Genomic DNA, 19,161 nt, shown 5'->3' on the forward strand with positions numbered 1-19,161 from the left:
ACAGATGTTCAGCCAGTAGTCGTTGGCGCAGCGTCTGGCGATCATACGTTATACCACACAAGAGCACACGAGGACAATGAAGACAATCCGTATACACCAATGCAATATTGCAAATTGCAGATATGAGTAATCGCTGTAAAAAGACGTAAAATATGCCATACACACACACACACACACACAGAGTAAACACCGACCCACAAGAACACACACTACAGAAAGACGGTAGAGGGTGGGAGGAGACAGACAAAGGACTATGCTTCGTCACATCCAAAGGCCATTTTGAACAGGCAGGTTTTCAGGTTTCTTTTGAAAGAGGACAGAGTTGGTGAGTGCCGAAAAGAATTCAAGACAGATGGTGCTTGATACTGAAAAGCCATTCTGACCAAATGTCTTTGAAAAGACTTATGGGACTCGAAGAAGCTTTTCTCCAGAAGACCTGTAAATATGAAGGATAGAAGACAAATAAGATGGGAGATAACATTCGAAGTGGGGACCAGCCAATATGCCTTTTTTTTAAAAATTCTGTACTCGATGGACAACCAGTGAAGTTGACGCAAGAGAGGGGTAACATGATCTTTTTTGACTTTTTGAGAATGACTCTGGCAGCATTGTTTATGATCATCTGATGTCGTGATATCAGATCAGAAGGCAAACCAGCGAGTGGTGAATTGTAGTTGTCAATGCGACTGGGGATCAAAAAACAAACAAGCTGAGAAGTTGCTTCAACAGTTAGATATGGTCAGGTGGTACATATTTTCTTATTTGGAAGTTAGCAGTTTTACGTAAATTACTGACAATAAGTAACATGGTCATGTGTGGGCAGAGCTGAATCACCCAAGTTTCTGACAGAATTTTGAAAGTTGACAACAGCATTGCAGGTCTAAAATATGACTAAACACAGAACTAGAACCTAAAAGTATGGCTTCTGTCTTGACGACTTGAGTCAGTGCTTGTTAGTCAGCTTCCAATCCATTCCTTCACTTCAACAATGCACATCTCTTTTTTCTTCTTTTTTTTTGCGAAGGATAGTAAAAGAACTTGTGGAAGAAGCTTTTGTGAGTTGGATGTCATCTGCAAACTTGTGAATATCACATCGATGTTCGCTGGTGATGTCGGACAGTGGCTGAGTGTACAGACTGAAATAGTATCGGACCAAGAACTTAACTTTGGGGAACACCATATCGAACAGGTAGAAGTCTGCATTCGGAATAAGAACAAGATGAACACCCTTAGAGTGCGATTGGAAAGATAAGATTCAAACCACGGGAGGGCTGTGACAGATATTAGAAAACTATGATGAAGATGATTAAGACGAACATCGTGATCAATTGTGTCAAAAGCTGCCGAAATGACGTAATACTACTCTTTAGAGTATTTTTTATTTTATAGAAAAGGTAAATTTGAAACAGGTCTGTAGTTTTTCAGGTTTTCTTTATCAAGACCAGATTCGTGAGTAGAGATATAACTGGGGTGTGTTTAAAATCTTCAGGAAAGGAACCTGTAGACAGAGATGTTTTCAACTAGAAGAAGCCCATTTGAGCACAGGCTGAACAGATCGGCAGGCAAAGGATCCAGACCACAACATTTAATGGAGTACTGATCAAGGAAATCACGGATTGTGTTCTCAGAGTCAAAAGACAAATTCAAATGCAGTCAAGGGGACGCCATATCTGAGTGAACACCAAGAGCCGAATCGGTGGAGTTCACTACCAATGTCAGAAATTTTCTGATAAAAGAATTCACAAAATTTATCTGTTAGAGATTGCTGAAGGGAGAACAGGATGTTTAGAATTACTAATAAGTTCTTTAGTGACTTGAAAAAGAATCTTAGTAGATTTACATTCAGACAGCCGAGAACAAAAATGTTCACTTTCGGAAGTCTTGAAGTGGTTTAAGAAGGGAGCGTTGCTGGGTGAATATTTGGCGGTGAACGGTGAGGTGAGTGGATCGCCACCTTCTCTCTGACTGCTTCAGCTTCCGTTTGGCAGCTTTGATATAATCTTTTATCGAAGGAGCTGAAGAACGGTCAGTTACGTATCTGATACGCATATACACATATATACGTATATACATACGTACGAAATTGATAGGTATGTAAATAGAAAGATAGATAGATAAAAAGATAGGTAGAAATAACACAAACGCACAAGAGCATACTCTCTCTGTCTCTGCCTCTCTCTCACTCACACAAATACTAACGCACTCTGAACTCATTCGTTACTCCACCAGCAGTGCTGACGTCTTTCCCAAGGTCATGGTAGCCTTTGGCTGGTCTTTGGGAGTCCGCATCCAATCCCTGGGGCTCCGCAGCCGGATTCGTGGGCTGTGCCACATCATCGCCGACACGCTGATTGTCTTCCATGGTGTGGGGCTGTACACAGTCTAACTACACACACACGCACACACACTCACGAATGAACGTACGCATGCACGTACCCACGTATTCTGACACGCAGGAAACACGGTACTTTGAATGGTTCTGTGATATGTAGAAAGAAATGTATGCCTGTGTGTAATGTCGTACATATATACATTCAAATGACTTGAAATATACCTGTGGATCTTATTATACAAAAGTGCGCGCGCTCGCACGCACGCACACACACAGACACACACGCGCGCGCCCACACACACACACACACACAATCATGTATGCTCTCATATTCCTTCCTTCACTCCCTTTATTCTCCCATCACACACACACGCGCGCGCGCGCGCTCGCATATTCTCTCTTTCTCTCTTGTTTCCATCAGTTCTTATGCTGTCTGCATCCTTGGAAAGATGGTAATAATGTACCTTCCTTCGCACACACACACGCGCGCGCGCGCGCACGCGCACACACGCATATACACAGATAGATTGATTTGTACGCTTACAATGTCACCGTTTTATACTGTAATTTTCATTGATTTTGTATGCTTGCAATGTCATTGGGTTACAAGGGGGGGAAGTACCCTCCCATCCCCCATCCACTTAACTTACCCCACCACCTCAGCTTCGTGGCCAAGGGATTCTTTGGACTGTCTGAAACCCCGTGGTCACAAAAGTCACGTCTTCCAATCCAAAGTAACTGTCGTGGATGCAGATCTTTCCGAGGTCATTTATAAGCAAATAATTGGTCACAACTGTTACGCGACTCTGGCGCTGGTTGCTTGGGTGATGTTTCTGTTGTGCGCGCGAACGCAGTCTGCTTCTCCCATTTGTTTCACCCTGATTTGTATGTGTTTGTTTATGCGGCTCCAATGCAATATTCAAGACAACATTCAACACAATTGTAGCTCCGATACAGCATCCAAGACGCTATTGAACACATGTGTAGCTCCGATACAACGATCACAAACACTCTACCTACACACGTCACCCTGATTCGCTAGCCTCGTGATCATTACATCCAGAAAGAAAACAACAAGAAAGCAACAATAACCGAATTATTTTTAAAAGCCATCAGAGAAAGACAGAGAGAAAAAACCAACTCAATGAATTAATGAACGAACGTACGTGAAAATAATTTTGTACTTCCCTTAGTCGGAAGCGCGATGCGAAAACTATGCTCATGGAGTCAGCTGTTTCGTGTTGTTAGATTTGGATTTAAAACACAATCTGTTGCTGTCGTCCTCAACAAATCGCTGAAACACCATTCAGTCGTTCTGACATTTATATAGATTTCCATGCAGCCAAATCATCATTCAGCCCAGCAGATCGTGGGGGGAAAAACAGCTTTGTGACAATGACGTCAAGACAGAACAAAAAAGTCTAAGCTTATCACGTCACAGCAATGAACGAACATGATTCAGTTGGACAATGTTTTACATGTGCCCTTTTGGGCACGAAGACATAGTAGAATTTAATTCACTCTGATCTTTGAGATGTTTTTTCGCAAACGTTGCGCAAGTTAAACATTATTATGTTCAATAGTACTTATCATATGCCTTTGTGGGATTCAGCTCTTTTTATTTTGAGCATTCCTTTGCTGGCATGGCTGATCAAACTGATAGTGTGGTGGTTCTACCAACTTCTGGCAATGTTGGAGATTTCCTTTCTTTGGAAGAGAGACAATTAGTGACTGGGACAATGGCGTGCGCCATTCGCTTGTGTGCACGATTTTGTTGCAGATGGCGTATTGGGTATATCAGTTACTGCCTCGATCTCCACCATATTTCGAGAGTTCTACTTGGACATTATCAATGCCTGAAGCCGTGCCACATTTCAGCGACTTCTCTAGCTGTTGCTACGACCCCGCGCTGTAGGCTACTGGAAATATATTGCACTGTTTGCGCACTTGGGTCTCCTTTGCTCTGTGTCAGACAGTTAATTGTCTTTTTTGCCCTGGATAGTGCTGATGTTTTAACTTGTTTCTTTGTGGTGAAGTCTTACAATCTTAAAAGCTTTCTTTGTGTAGTTGTCGAGGTTTTTCTCGTTGTCTTCACACTGTATCCTGTCCAGTTTTCCTTTGCAGTCATTTAGTGACTCATTCAAGTTTCGCGCATTTCTGGTGAATCATTGCTTGGATTCCCATCGGCTTATCCCTGGGACCTCAATCAAATCAAAATCAAAATCAAAAACACAATGGAAATTAATTTGTGCAATCACAGGCTCGTTGTAAACACCAACATAAATGGTCATGCGCATTATAAAAGACATTAAAACTAGTCAAATAAGAGCTCACAGTTGCTGATGATAGATTGAAACGGACCGCGCACACACGCGCGCGCGCGCGTTAAATCAGTAAGGCATTGCACATCAATGTATACAACAACAACAACAAAAATAATGAATAAAATAAAACACCATGTACATAAATCGTTTATATTTAAATGCACACACACACACACGCGTGCGCGCCTTAAAATAGTAAGGTATTGCACAACAACAAAAACAAAATATAAACATTATAAAATCGTATATACATGTAAAACACACACACACACACACACACACACACACACACAACGCACACACAAACGCGCACACACACACGCACGTTAAGACAATATGTGTTGTACAACAATGTCAACAAATAAAAAAACATGCAGCAAGTACATCTTATACATAAATACACACACACACACACACACACACACACACACACACACACACACACACACATATATATATATATATATATATATACATATATATATATATATGTATATATATGATAATAATAATAATAACAATAATGTACATTTATATAGCGCCCTTTCTCACTAAGAGCTCAGGGCACTTTACATGAAAGAACAAGAGAGGCAAGGCCTTCAAGACTTACTTGTGCTACACTTTAAAAAAAATCTAATCGTTAAAATGTGTTTTGTATTTGTTATTATAAAGCTTCGGGTTAAAAAATTTTTTTTTAAAAGAGAGAGAAAAAAAAGTTCTGAAGGCAGATTCGAACTCCGCGTGTTCGGGTGAGAAGAAATTGTCTTACACAAAACACTATCGTGGCTCCTTAACTGACGTTAAAAAATCGATCATTAATTTTTAAACATGCTTTTTTAAAGGGCGATAAATCGATTGCGGTATTCGCAGTGAGAACGCTGTTTAAATCATATTATTCTGGTGTATCTTGGACATTCAAAAAATTCTTTTTCAGTCCGCGGTAAAGGAGACGTGGCTATCGTCACAATCACACTGCAACATTTTTTAAAAGATTCTGTTTATGGAAGGTTTAACATAAGCCTGTTTGCTTTGGGCTGGTTTTTTTCTTTTTTTCTTTTTCTTTTCTTTTTTTTATGATAGTATGTATATCTATGGGTGTTCAACATAAACGTGTTTTTTGACAATTCTATTCATGGAAGTACACATATTTATACCCATTCAAAGCGCGTGCTCATATTCTTCGCGAACGCGAACGACGTCATTTTGTTTTAAGTTGTTGACCTGCCCGTTCAATCCTATATTCAATCGACTATACACGATAACATGTGATGGAAAGTTGGAGAAGGAGACCGTTAAATATTTATTCAAAGAAAGATCTGTGAACGCCTCATCACTTACTGGATTATGCCCCAAACTGCCATAAAAATATCCACAGAATCAGTCGGAATTCACAGTTAAAAATTGTAAACCATGCGAGTTTAATACCCATGAACCGATCACGATGAAACGCAAAAATTTCCAGTCTTGACTTTTCTCAAAATGAAGTCCTTTTCACTTCTTACGACGTTTAGAAGTACTTGTACTTGGCTCTACATGTTATTAGTTTAACAAAATACTCAATTTTCATATCAACTTTAAAACTATAAAACTAGAATGAACATAAAAGAGAAATTGAATCGACCGTGTCGTACTACATTCCCGGCGGGTGTAACTAAACTTGTACATCTATCTAGATCTAGTGAAAACGGCTAAATGTTGCAGTGTGATTGCGGCGATAGCCATTATAAAGAATTTTTTATTGCCCTTAAAGATTTTTTGAATGCCCAAGATGCACCAGAATAATATGATTTAAACAGCATTCTCACTGCGAATACCGCAATTGATTTATCGCCCTTTAAAAAAGTATGTTCAACTGTTAAATTTTAGAACGTCAGTTAAGGAGCCACGATAGTGTAATGGATAAGGCAGTTTCTTCTCACCCGAACACGCGGGGTTCGAATCTGGTTAGGACTTTTTTTCTTTTCTTTTTTTAAATTTAAACGCGAAGCTTTATAATAACAAATACAGAACACATTTTAACGATTTTTTTTTTTAAAGTGTATCACAAGTGAGTCTTGAAGGCCTTGCCTCTGTTGTTTCAACCTGTCTTTGTCATGTTTGGTCAAGTTTCCTCCCCAGCACACATCGCCCTAAGTCAAAACGCTGCATACAACAGGGCGGAGGGGGACGGGATAGATTAACTTTTGATTCTTGAACCAAGCCTATGTGTTTCTGAGTGTTAGCTGGCGGGGACGCCCTAACTAGCTTCACTGGTGTAAAGTAGTGTAATAGATTATATTTTAAGGAATACAATTTGTGTAACAGGTTTTGTTTTAAGCAGCAAAATTTGTGCAATACTTTTTTTCTTTTCTTTTTATTTCAAGCAGCAAAAGAAGTGTAACTATACGCTTTGTTTTCAGGAATGAAAGTTGTGTGACATGTTTTATTTTAAGGAGCAAACGTTGTGCAATGAGTTTTGTGTTAAGGAGCGAAAATGTCTAATACCATTTGTTTTAAAGTGTGCAACAGTACTGTTACAACGTTTTCAAGTTATCTTTAGGCGCAAAAGTTCAGTGACACATTTTGTTATAAGGAGCGACATTTATTTAATACGTTTTAATCAAAAGAACAATAGGTCCTACTTAAGTTGTGTAATACGGTCTGTTCCAAGGACGATATTGTGTTATGCGTTGTGCATTAAAGAGCAAAACCCGCTGAATTTGCCTTGTGTCTGCTTTTAAATGGCTCTGGCGTCGCTTTGGTGGGGAAGCGGGGCCGAGGGGTGGAGGGTGGGGCATAAAACTGTTTGCTCTGTTTCTTTTTTAAGATTGTATTAATGGGGATTTAACCTATACATGTCTACTTTGAGTAGTTTTAATTGTATTTATGGGGTTAACAAAAACGCGTCTTTTTTTATTTATTTGTTTATTTTTTAAAGATTCTGTTTATGGAAGGTTTAACATAAGCCTGTTTGCTTTGGGCTGGGTTTTTTTTTTTTTTTTTTTTTTTTTTTTTTTACGATAGTATGTGTATCTATGGGTGTTCAACATAAACGTGTTTTTTGACAATTCTATTCATGGAAGGCTGTCAAATCTGACAAAACTTATTTCTAAAGATAGTATTTATGGCGGTTTAACATAAACCTATGTTGTTGTTTTGGTTTTGTTTTAAGATTGAATTGATTGTGGCTGACAGATCTGTGTGCTTTCTAAAGATTGTATTTATGGCGGTTTACTTTTTAAGGTTGTATCTATAGGATTTTGACATAAACAGTGTGTGTGTGTGTGTGTGTGTGTGTGTGTGTGTGTGTGTGTGTGTGTGTGTGTGTGTGTGTGTGTGTTGTGCGCACGCTTTTTTTCCTTGTTGTTTTCATAAGATTGTATTTATAAGATTTTGACAGATAAACCTCAGCGCGCGCGCGTGTGTGACGTGTGTGTGTATGTGTGTGTGTGTGTGTGTGTGTGTGTGTGTGTGTGTGTGTGTGTGTGTGTGTGTTGCACGCGCGCGCGTGTGTTTAATGCATTTATAGGATGTGACTGCATGGAGAAGGGTTGATGTGATTTTAAAAAGAAAACAGAAAAAAGGTAATATGTGAACCGTTTCCTGAGGAAATTCAGCGCACAATGCGTGTTTAAATCAATAAACACACGTTTTCCACCAGTGACTACTGTACGACAGTAGGTTTCGAAGAAATACCTGACCTGCGGAATTCCAACACGGCCGTTGACTTGACCAGCTGCCATGAACCTTACACCAGGAATTGGCCGTTAACACCAACATAACACATACGCTACATTCCTTCAGAGAGAGAGAGAGAGAGAGTGTGTGTGTGTGTTTGAGAGTGTGTGCGCGTGTGTATGTGCGCATGTGTGTGCATGTATGTGAGTAGTGTTAGCAAAACCAATTATGCGTTAATTAATCAATGTAAATGATTAAATCAATCAAACAATCAATCAGCCAATAAATCCATTTTAAAAAATCCCCCCCAAATCCCAAAAAAATCAAGTCACTGGAGTACTCTTTGTGTGTTTTCGTATTCCCAACGGATACTGGGAATATAGCTATATTGCAAGTGATGTCTGTTAAATTTGATCTGACATTGTGGGAGGAGAAGAGAAGGTGGGGGGTTGAGGAGGGGGCGAGGGGGAGGAGGGAGGGTGAAGCGGGGCGGGCGGGGCGGCGCGTTAGTTCCACAACCATTTCCAAGACATCGTTCTAACGGGTCGACAGGAGACCAAACTCGAATCATACACTTCAGTAAATCTGTCACTAGTGGAGTGGATACATAATATGGTCCCCAGTTACTGTCTTCCATGGGTGTGTAGTTCGATGAATCCCCCTTTTAATTTCCTTTGTTTTGTTTTATCTTTGTAAGGTCATTTTCGGAAATTAAGTGTTGTCTTCTTGTACTTGTTACGCCCCACATCCCTATAGTTCATTTAACTCTGAAAGGTACTCAGCTTCCTCCACGAGATCGACCCCCCAGTCTTAACATTTTCTTTGCAACCCCGCTCTTGCGTTCGTTAATCAACAGTGAACATGACTCCTTTTAGAATCCCACATTTTCCGACAAAGCCTCCCTTTAAGGACAACGTACTGGTGTTGTTGACATTCCGAAACTTTTACCCTGCACCCTGGAGAAGAGCCAGCCAACAGTGTGGACTTAAAGACTACTCAGAGCGATTCTCATCTCGTGGGTAATTGCACCCACCCTTGTGGCCTTTGAAGGTTTTTAATCCCCCCCCCCCCCCCCCACTCCTGACCACACAACCCTCGCACCGCCCTCCCTCCCCCCAATAAAACAAAACAAAATACACACACACACCAAAAAAAAGAGGTGAAAACTAAAACATACTGTAAAGGCGAGGATCGACATACATCCTGATTCACGCCCAATCGATTCTCGCCTTGTTGATGATTCCACCCCCTTCTGCCTCTGCTGAACGCTTGTGTCTCTCCAGATTTTTTAAAACAAAAACAAAAAACAAAAAAACAAACAAAAAATAACAGGAATGAAATGACAAGAAGAAGAAGAGAAAAACAACAACAACAACAAGAAAGAATATAAAGATGCGGGTGTACATTTATCCCTGATAAACCGCCTCAAGAATCTTCAGCAGGTGTGTGGAAAGCGGCGCTGAGAATAGGATACTGGGTTTAAGGGGTCGTAAGAGGGGGAGAAGGGGGCGGTGGAGATGGTAGTGGAGAAGAGGAGGTAAAATCTTTCTTTTCAACCCAGCCCCCAAACCCCTCGCCCCCCCTCCTCGAATGTTACCCCCTAAGCGACCTTCCTGAGTCAACACGGAGCAACAGGATGAGGAGCGGTGTCATCCGGCCACAGGCAAACACTGGCAGGCCCGGTCAACATCCGCTATCATGAGCTGGAAGGCATTACACACCACACATTCTGAGGGAGAGGGGCGGTGTGGGTGATGGAGGGTGGTTGGGAGGAAGGAGTGTCTCCCAACAGTAACCGTCCTAAACTGACGGGCGTAATAGCCAAGTGGTTGGAGCGTTGGACTTATTCTCTGAGGGTCTGAGTTCCGATCCACGTATCGATCGGCGCCTGGAGAGTTATGTACAAAACTGCTAAAATAAAATCATGTTGCGTGTGGCCTTGCCGACAGCTAAGGGTTCATTTCAGGGCTGTGAAGATCTGCCACTGCCTAATTCCTTAAAGTTTTCGGTACAAACATATGCAGGAAGACCTAAATACCCATCGTTGGATTCACCGTAATCCATGTCAACGTTCGGTGGGAAGCAAAGGAGTATGGCTTACTATAAGTGGCGCAGACAGCTACTCATCTGCATGCGATAGGTTAATAGGTTAAAAACAATAACAATAACAACTAATCATGGAGAAACGAAAAGGAAAACAGTCGCTTTTGAAATGAAACGGGATGAACAGGTTGATTTTTCAAACAAACTAAACGATTTCGGTAGTTCTGGAAGGAATGATCTGGGAGGGAAACTTTATGTCACAGTTGCAGGAAAAGATCAAAGATAGAAACGCTAGTCAGGACTTTGAGATCGGTGCAAAAGTTGTTGAATCAACTAGTCTCTCAAGGACTGCTCTGTCCCCAACACACAGAAAAAAAACAACTCTACTGTCATATCCCCAGGAAAAAGAACCCAGCTACACTAATAAATCATTGATTATCGTCCTGTTGCTCTGACATCAAAAGTAATGAAATGCTTTGGAAAAAAATGTTCCCCGCCATCAGTCATCTTTCACTAACCAACACTTTGACTCTTCAGTTTGCGCACAATCGAAACAGAAATACTGACGATGCCATTTTCAACCTCCTTCGCAATGCCTTCTTTCATTAAACAACACACGATCTTTTGTTCGCATTCTTTCTGCTAACTTCTCTTCCATTTTTTCACGCAACACAACATCATCTCTTTGCCCTCAAACTGTTGGGCTTTGATGTTGACCCTTATTCTTTGGATATATATCTTTCTTCTAAATAATTATATCGACCGTTTTCAATCTATCCATTCTCAAAACTCTTCTTCTCCTGGCGCACCTCAAGGCACGGTACTGCCCCCTGTCCAACTTACATTTTTCACAATGACTGCAGAGGCACGGTGGAAACTCCTGTCATACTTGTAAAATATTCTGACGACTCGGCTATGGAAGATCTGTCCAACTCTGATGCTATTTACTTTAGCGAAATTTAAAAGTTTTGTTCCTTGTGTGGGGAGAATTGTTTGGATCTGAACATTTTGAAACCAACAATAATGTCAATAGGTTTTCGAAAAGACCTGTTGCTTGTAACTAACCTTGTCGCAGACGGTGAAACAGAGGAGAGAGTCAGTGAATATAGATATTTAGCGGTTATATTAGACAATAAGTTGGCTTTTGACAGAAATGTTGATTGTATATGAATCATAAATATGCCAATCTATAATATTTTGTCCACACAAGCTGAGAAATATTGTTTCAGTTCCAAGGTTTCAAGAGCTACAACCGATATTGTATTAAGTCTGTGCTCACAGTTTCATTTTGTGCTGATATGGAAGTTTGGGAGTGAGAAGTAAGCGAGTTTTAAGTGATTGCATGAGTGTATGCAGCAAGCAAGTGTGCAAGAGCTGCATGAGAGGCGAGTGGTTCAGAAAGCCAGGCAGATTGCAACTGACGACACTCATATTTCAGCAAAGTACTGTAAGCTGCTGCCTTAAGACGACGCCACAAAACTTTTCAAGTGAAAACCAGAGCTCAGAAATTTTTTTTATTCTCCGTTCAATTCACCTTTTACATTCTTGAGAACTATGTACGTGGTGTGTGTGTGTGTGTGTGTGTGTGTGTGTGTGTGTGTGTGTGTGTGTGTGTGTGTGTGTGTGTGTGTGTGTTTGGTAATTGTCTACTTTTGTCTGCCGCACCTGATGCAATTTCTCTTTATGAGATAATAAAGTTATCTTATCTTATAGCAATACGAGAGAACGCGCATGGAAGTTGCATCCCACGAACACAAAAGGAGATTCCATCTTCACCTTCATTCGTTCGCTTTGTTTATTGCCCTGCCGCGATTTGGGAGGGACAATGAGATTGCGGTGGGTGTGGTGGGTGATTTGGTCTGTTATACTGTTATAAACGAATATGCCAAAACGTAATCCCCCCCCTCCCCCGCCCCCCATCACCACAAAAAAGACTTTGTATAATTCACATCAGATCGGTTGTTAAAAATTAAATGAAATAACTATGTACATAAACAACACCAACAACAAAATAAAGAGCAGCGCAAAGCGGCCAAGGCTTGAAGTTTTAGACCTACGCCTTTATCTGCCCCAAGGAGCAGAAGTCACGGCGCTTGTCCAATGTCTCACATCTGAAGATGTTGGTCTCGTTGGTTTCTGTTCATGACTGGACATTCTACACATTCGTCTTATATTTTCGGCTGTGAGAACGCGTGTGACTAGTTTGGGGCTGAAACAACCCACGAAAAACAAACTAAACCAAAAGAAAGAAAAGAAAGAACAACAAAAGTGAGTCAGTCTATTGAAATAAATGCCAGTTTGTGTTTGTGCATCTGGTTTTTCGGTTGTTGGCTGTGTATGCATGTCAAATGATGGGTATCATAAGCTAGTTAGGGACTTCGTCTCCTTTTTATGTATTCATTTTCAATTTATCTATTTAATTTCTTTTTAAGTTCGTGTTGGCCTACCTTTATTTGGAGGCTTCGTGGCAGAATGGGTAGGCACTGGAGTTCTCTAATCCAGTGTTCAGCGGTGATCGAAGGTTCGAGGTCCCGTTTCGACATACCGTTGTGTCCTTGGGATGGGCACCAAGAGAAGAACAGACAGATGTAAATGAGACTTCAAAAGTGTGTGTCTGTGGAGGGGTGGTGACGTGTGTGTGTGTGTGTGTGTGTGTGTGTGTGTGTGTGTGTGTGTCTGTGTGTTCGTGCAGAATTTGCAAACATCAAAACGTGTAATTCATACGCGTCTACAACGTACAACCTATACTTTGGGCATACTGGGTTCCTTGGGTTGATATGATAGCTGTTCATGAGTGAATATTTTAAGATGGAGAGTGTGTTTTGTTGGTTGCCGTGCTAAGATCGTGCACTAATGTCAATGCTCCCTATAACATCATTTACATACTTTTGTCTTTTGATATCAATCATAATGTCCTGCAAAGTTTTAACCGTGGCTGCCAAAAAAGTCTAAACATGAATGTATGTTCTTCACAATAGGCCCAAAGTTTTCCCATACGTGAATACACGTATAGACAAAATAATACAATGATTAATATGCAACATTCTGAGCCTGTTTTTCACACAGATGATTCTCTCTCTCTCTCTGTGATCCTTCTAGCTTCTCTTTCTTCACATATGTATATGTGTCTGCGTGTGCGTGCGTGCGTGTGTGTGTGTGTGTGTGTGTGGTGTGTGTGTGTGTGTGTGTGTGTGTGTGTGAAATCCCTTAAAGTTCTGGAACCACTGCGGCCATCAGAGATTCCATGAAGTCACTTAAATTCGCATAAAATTAATGATTTAAATCTTGTTCATCATTATACACTTATTAGCTAGCTCCAGTAAATGTGTGTAACTTTTAAATTGCCTCTCTCTCTCTCTGGTTAAAATTTGACATTAATTTTCTTCCCTAGATAATTACGCAGTTTGATAGTCAACTTTTAAATGAATGCTAAGTTAATTCAACGGTGAAGGGAGCCCCTTCAAAGTTACGATGGATCTGAATTTACCACCACTATAATTACAGAGCTAAAGGACACACGGCAGCACATTAACTTTGTCCACAAAAAGCCTCGCCGGTCACACAGCCAAGCGCTTTGATGGAGCAGTGGCGTAATGGTAACGCACCCGACTTGGAAAGGAGTGTGCACGGGTTCCATGCACGCATTTTACTCAACCTCCTCTCTTCACTAGACTTTCAGTTGTGTTCTGAGTGCTAGTCATTCATATGAGACGATAGACTGGCGCAATAGCCGAGTGGTTAAAGCGTTGGACTGTCAATCTGAGGGTCCCGGGTTCGAATCACGGTGACGGCGCCTGGTGGGTAAAGGGTGGAGATTTTTACGATCTCCCAGGTCAACATATGTGCAGACCTGCTAGTGCCTGAACCCCCTTCGTGTGTATATGCAAACAGAAGATCAAATACGCACGTTAAAGATCCTGTAATCCATGTCAGCGTTCGGTGGGTTATGGAAACAAGAACATACCCAGCATGCACACCCCCGAAAACGGAGTATGGCTGCCTACATGGCGGGGTAAAAACGGTCATACACGTAAAAGCCCACTCGTGTGCATACGAGTGAACGCAGAAGATGAGACGATACATCTAGGTCGCGTGTGCAGCATGCATGCATTTAGCACACGTAAGTGGACTCATGCAACAAAAGGTTTGTCATTGACAAAGTTGTTTGGGGGAAAATCTACTTTGATCGTAAAAGAAATACACTTTCAGGCAGATTTTTTTAATATTTTTCTATATATAATGCGGGTGGCGCTGAACTATGGCGCCGTGCTTCCCTCGGGGAGAACAGCCCGAATTTCACACCGAGCAATCTGTTGTGACAAAAACTAATAGAATTAATATGAAAAATACGGTTACAAAAGACACGTGAGCGGCACAATTGGCAGGCAAAATCAAGACTTTGCAAAAGACATTAAGTTGTACACTTCTAAAACTGAAAAAAACAACAAAAAACAACAACAACACAACAACAACAACAACCAACTCTGCGCATTACTGGGTATCAAGTGTTCTTACACTGCAATGGTGTGAGGCTGGTGTTGGTCTAACCACTTCATCTCCAAGAGACGGAATATGATCTCCCTGAATTCAAATGAAGTTTTGTCAGCTGTAGCAAACACCGACTGGACCAGGAAAGAGTGACAGACTGTACAGTTCAAATCACATAGCGTCGCACTGACGCCACCTTCGACAAGTATCACATGCAGACGAGAAACAGGGTCGATTTACAAACCGCTGAACTTACGGACAAAATTGCTGTCCGATTCCGTCAGTAGATCATGGTAGTGACGATCACCGAACTGATTTAGGTGTTGTTCTCATGAGGAATGTGGATGAGGACCAAGATGCAGTTGTAACGGGAGCACAAAGTGCCAACTCAGAAGGACGTACAAATGCTTTCAGGTAAAGTTGCTTTGCCCAAATCCTCGCTGCCATGAAAACCTGATCTCCCCAAAATGTTTTATCTTGTGGTTTTAATGCGGTGTCAGTTTACTTGAAAGTGTAATGCATGCCATTTGTAATTTTTTTATTAGGCCTGCGCTATTATCGTGTTATTTCCTTGGCGGTTGTTTAGCATAAGAAATGGCATTTAAATCATCACTGACAGTGATATTTTTTCCCCAATGATTCGCCGTATTAAGTTTCCCTGTGCATGAGGAGTTAAGTGATTTCGTGAAATATCTGGTGTATGTATCAGTGGCTTCATGAAATTTATCATGGCCGCAGTGGTTACACGAAATAACTAAAACGTTCAGCGGTTTCTTGTAACTACTGGTTTCACAATCTTACAATAATACATGTAATATACTGTAGTATATATATATATATATATATATATATATATATATATATTAACCATAATGTTTGTGTCTTTAATCATTTAGTACTTTGTAGTTTACACCCAATGGTGGACGGGGACTGGATTTATCAAAGCATACCTTGCAGGGCAGATCTATTTTCAAAGGAAACAAAGAACTTTGTCTTGTCTTTTCCTTGCTTTGTCTGTTCACCTGTCATGGGGATCAGGGGATCAGGTACAGGCAGACACATTACTTACATGTTTTCACACACTGTCAATACTCTGTTCGAACAAACGGAGGCAGACGACAGCGAAAATGTCTACTTACACAAATACACTGGAAGAAACAAAGTCTTCGTCGGTGCACGCGGCAGGTACAAGGGAGCTGTGTCAACTCCACGTAAAGCGATTAGCAAAGATAGATGGCCAGCAGGTTGTCTGTTTAATTAACAGTTTTGGCTGGCAAGGTCACATACTTTACTGGCATTATTTCACTTGCAATTTGCACTCCCCATTCCACCCCTCCCCCTTGCTACACATGGAGAGCTTTTTACGACTTTGATTTGGTTCTGTGCTAACTGCGAAGCGCCGTATCAAGGTTTTTCAACATGTCATGTGACGAGCCACCGAAATTAAAAGAATGCCCACTTTAACTTTTACACAACGTGAGTAGGTATACTCTACGTTCCCCATTTTTTCTTCTTTCTTTTTTCATCTGTCCATATTTCGTTGCAGTTTTACATTATGAATGACCGTATTCTCTACACCTAACAACAAACATGCAATTCTTCTGCGTTCGTGGGCTGCAAATCCCATGTTCACTTGTGTGTAAGAGTGGCCTTTTAAAGATGCACATGTTTATACCCCGCCATGCAGTCAGCCTTACTCACATTTTCTGGGATGTGCATGCTGGGTATGTTCTTGCTCCTGTAACTCACCAAACGCTGGCATGGATTACAGAATATTTAATGTTCTCATTTGATCTTCTGCATGCACACACACAAGCACGTACGCACGAAGAAATTCAGGCACCAGCAGTCCTGCACATGTGTTGACCTGTGAGATCGGAAAAAAATAACTATCTTTAGTTTAACCCTCCAGGTGCATCAAAACCGGGAATTGAACTCGGGCGAGAATACAGCGCTATAACCAACCACTGGGCCACCGCACACGTCAGACAAGCACCGCTACTCCCTGCAAGACAAAATGCACTTAGTACCAAGCCGTTACTGCTTTGTCTGCATGCCTCACCGGTAGGAACTGGTATTGTTTGTTGTTGTGCATTATTCTCTCTTTTCCTCACTTAGTTATAATATTATGGTCTTGATGATTTTGATGTTCACACCATAGTGTTATGTAATCACCAGCAGTGTGTGTGTGTGTGTGTGTGTGTGTGTGTGTGTGTGTGTGTGTGAAAGAGAGACAGACAGACAGACAGACACACACACACTGAATGTTTCTCCCTTTCCCAACATCTGATAAAAAGGTAAATGCCATTCTCAATTTTCCCTCCACATTAAATCACACCTTCCTCTGTCCCTCATAAGCTTTAAAATCGTACACCCCCGAAGTAAGCATCCTCTTAATCTAGATCAAATTGTATCCTCCACTGTCCTACCCCACTACTCTCCTCTGAGTGATTGATGTTAGAATTCTTCTTCTTCGTTCGTGGGCTGAAACTCCCACATTCATCGGTATGTACATGAGTGCGAATTTCACGTGTATGACCGTTTTTACCCCACCATGTAGGCAGCCATACTCCGTTTTCGGAGGTGATGCAAAAATAAAATTGAGACCAGCCATTGTCTCAGTTGTCCCCAAAGAAAAGAGCATGCTGAGAAGAGGCCAACACTGAGCATCCTTAAACTTCTGTGACACGCCTGTCACATTCCGCCAAAAAAGGCCACTTCCCACCTTCTCCATCCACTCATCCTTCTGAACACAGGAACAGGTCTTCAAGAGAGACACGCATAGTGTGCTCTGAGAGGCCAGGTACTGCGGTTGTCTTCCACTCTTCATCACCTGCTGTCCTCTGCATGTGTGCGCGCACACACGCACACACTCAAACACCACACACACACACACTCACATGTACACTACACACACAAGCTCAAACACACACACACAGAGACACATTTGCACATGTACACTTACACAAGATCACACACAAACACACATACTCACACACACACACACACAATGTGATGTACACATACAAACATACACATGCATATGTACTGAAACACACACAGTGAAACACACACACACACACACACACACGCAGAGATTTGGATTGCTTTAAAGTTTTAATGACAATCAACATTTCTTAACATGACATACTGTGCAAGTCCACTGCCAACAACCACAGTAACACAAATTTGTCATCGCCTGTCAGCAGCGTCCTTCAGAAATAACACAAAAAAACACATTTCCCACTCGGCAGGGTTCCCCTAGTGTGAGCAAAGAACATTCCATATACTTTCCACATTCCTGCTTTACAATTTCCAAGACCCAAAAACAAAGTCACATATAAACATTTTCAGCATGCATAAAGTCATGCACAAAAGAATGACCATATAAAGTAAGAGGTTGTGACAGAAAGAGTGGGAAGGGGAGTATGGGACGCTTGAACCCTGTTGCACAAAATAATCTTGAGGAATTGACGTACATTTATACGGACTCAACTGCCGTTTTCTTTTCTTTCTTTTCTTTTTTTTGTGCAAGCAAAATCTTCTTCAATTCTGTAGGTGTGGTGAAAGGTATTGTGAAAATTCCAAGACTTTTCCATACCCTGCAAGACATTTCATTCCATGACTTTTCCAGCCCTAAAAATGGTCTACCAATCTTCTCCAATACTTTTCAAGCCCTTGCAAGGTAAAACATTTAATTCTGGTGACTTTTCCAGCTGTGTAAAAGGTCTTTCAGTATTTTCCAAGACTTTTCCAGACCTTGAAAGGTGAAACGTTTAATTCCATGAACTTTCCCAGCTCTGGAAAAGTGGTCTTCCAATCTTCTCCAAGACTTTTCCAGACTTCCATGACTGCCTGGGAACCCTGACCCTGAACACAAACACTGTCGCCCTGCGTTTCTTTCACTACTTGCTGGAAGCCTCCTGGCAGATCTCTTTGGCGATTTTCAGCAGCTTCCTGTCCGACAGTTTGATTCCCTCCCCTTCCATGATGTCACGGGCCTGCTGCAGCCAGTAGTCCTGCGTCCGCGAGAAATAATCCTCCTGTGTCTCTTCTTCCTGGCGGGCTGGGGCATCATCGAAGGTCAGCTCTTCATCGTCTTCATCATCATCATCATCCGAGTCTGAAGAGAAGGATGTTAGGATAAACGAAGTCAAATCAACATGACCTTTATTGAGGGTAAGAGAATAGGTTTGTATAGCTCTTTACATCCTGTCCTCAGAATGATAAGAAAGAAAAAGAAATGAAAACAAAGGAAAAAAAGTGTGGGAGTAGGGGTGGGGAAAGCGTAACATGAAAATTAACCATTACAAGCAA

The 19,161-nt window shown here is 41.4% G+C and overlaps 1 protein-coding gene across 1 annotated transcript in view; it reads right to left on the reverse strand.

Annotated features, from left to right (window-relative positions):
- Window positions 1-18,306: 18,306 nt before the first annotated feature.
- Window positions 18,307-19,161, reverse strand: part of LOC143300873 (kelch domain-containing protein 4-like) — a 28,191-nt gene continuing 27,336 nt past the window's right edge. The window contains exon 13 of the mRNA XM_076614850.1: window positions 18,307-18,967. Coding sequence (XP_076470965.1) covers window positions 18,750-18,967 — 218 coding nt within the window. The 3' untranslated portion in view covers window positions 18,307-18,749. The remainder of the gene's footprint in view (window positions 18,968-19,161) is intronic.

This window comes from Babylonia areolata, chromosome 26 (assembly GCF_041734735.1).
Source record: "Babylonia areolata isolate BAREFJ2019XMU chromosome 26, ASM4173473v1, whole genome shotgun sequence".
In the NCBI taxonomy this organism is placed as follows: Eukaryota; Metazoa; Mollusca; class Gastropoda; order Neogastropoda; family Buccinidae; genus Babylonia; species Babylonia areolata.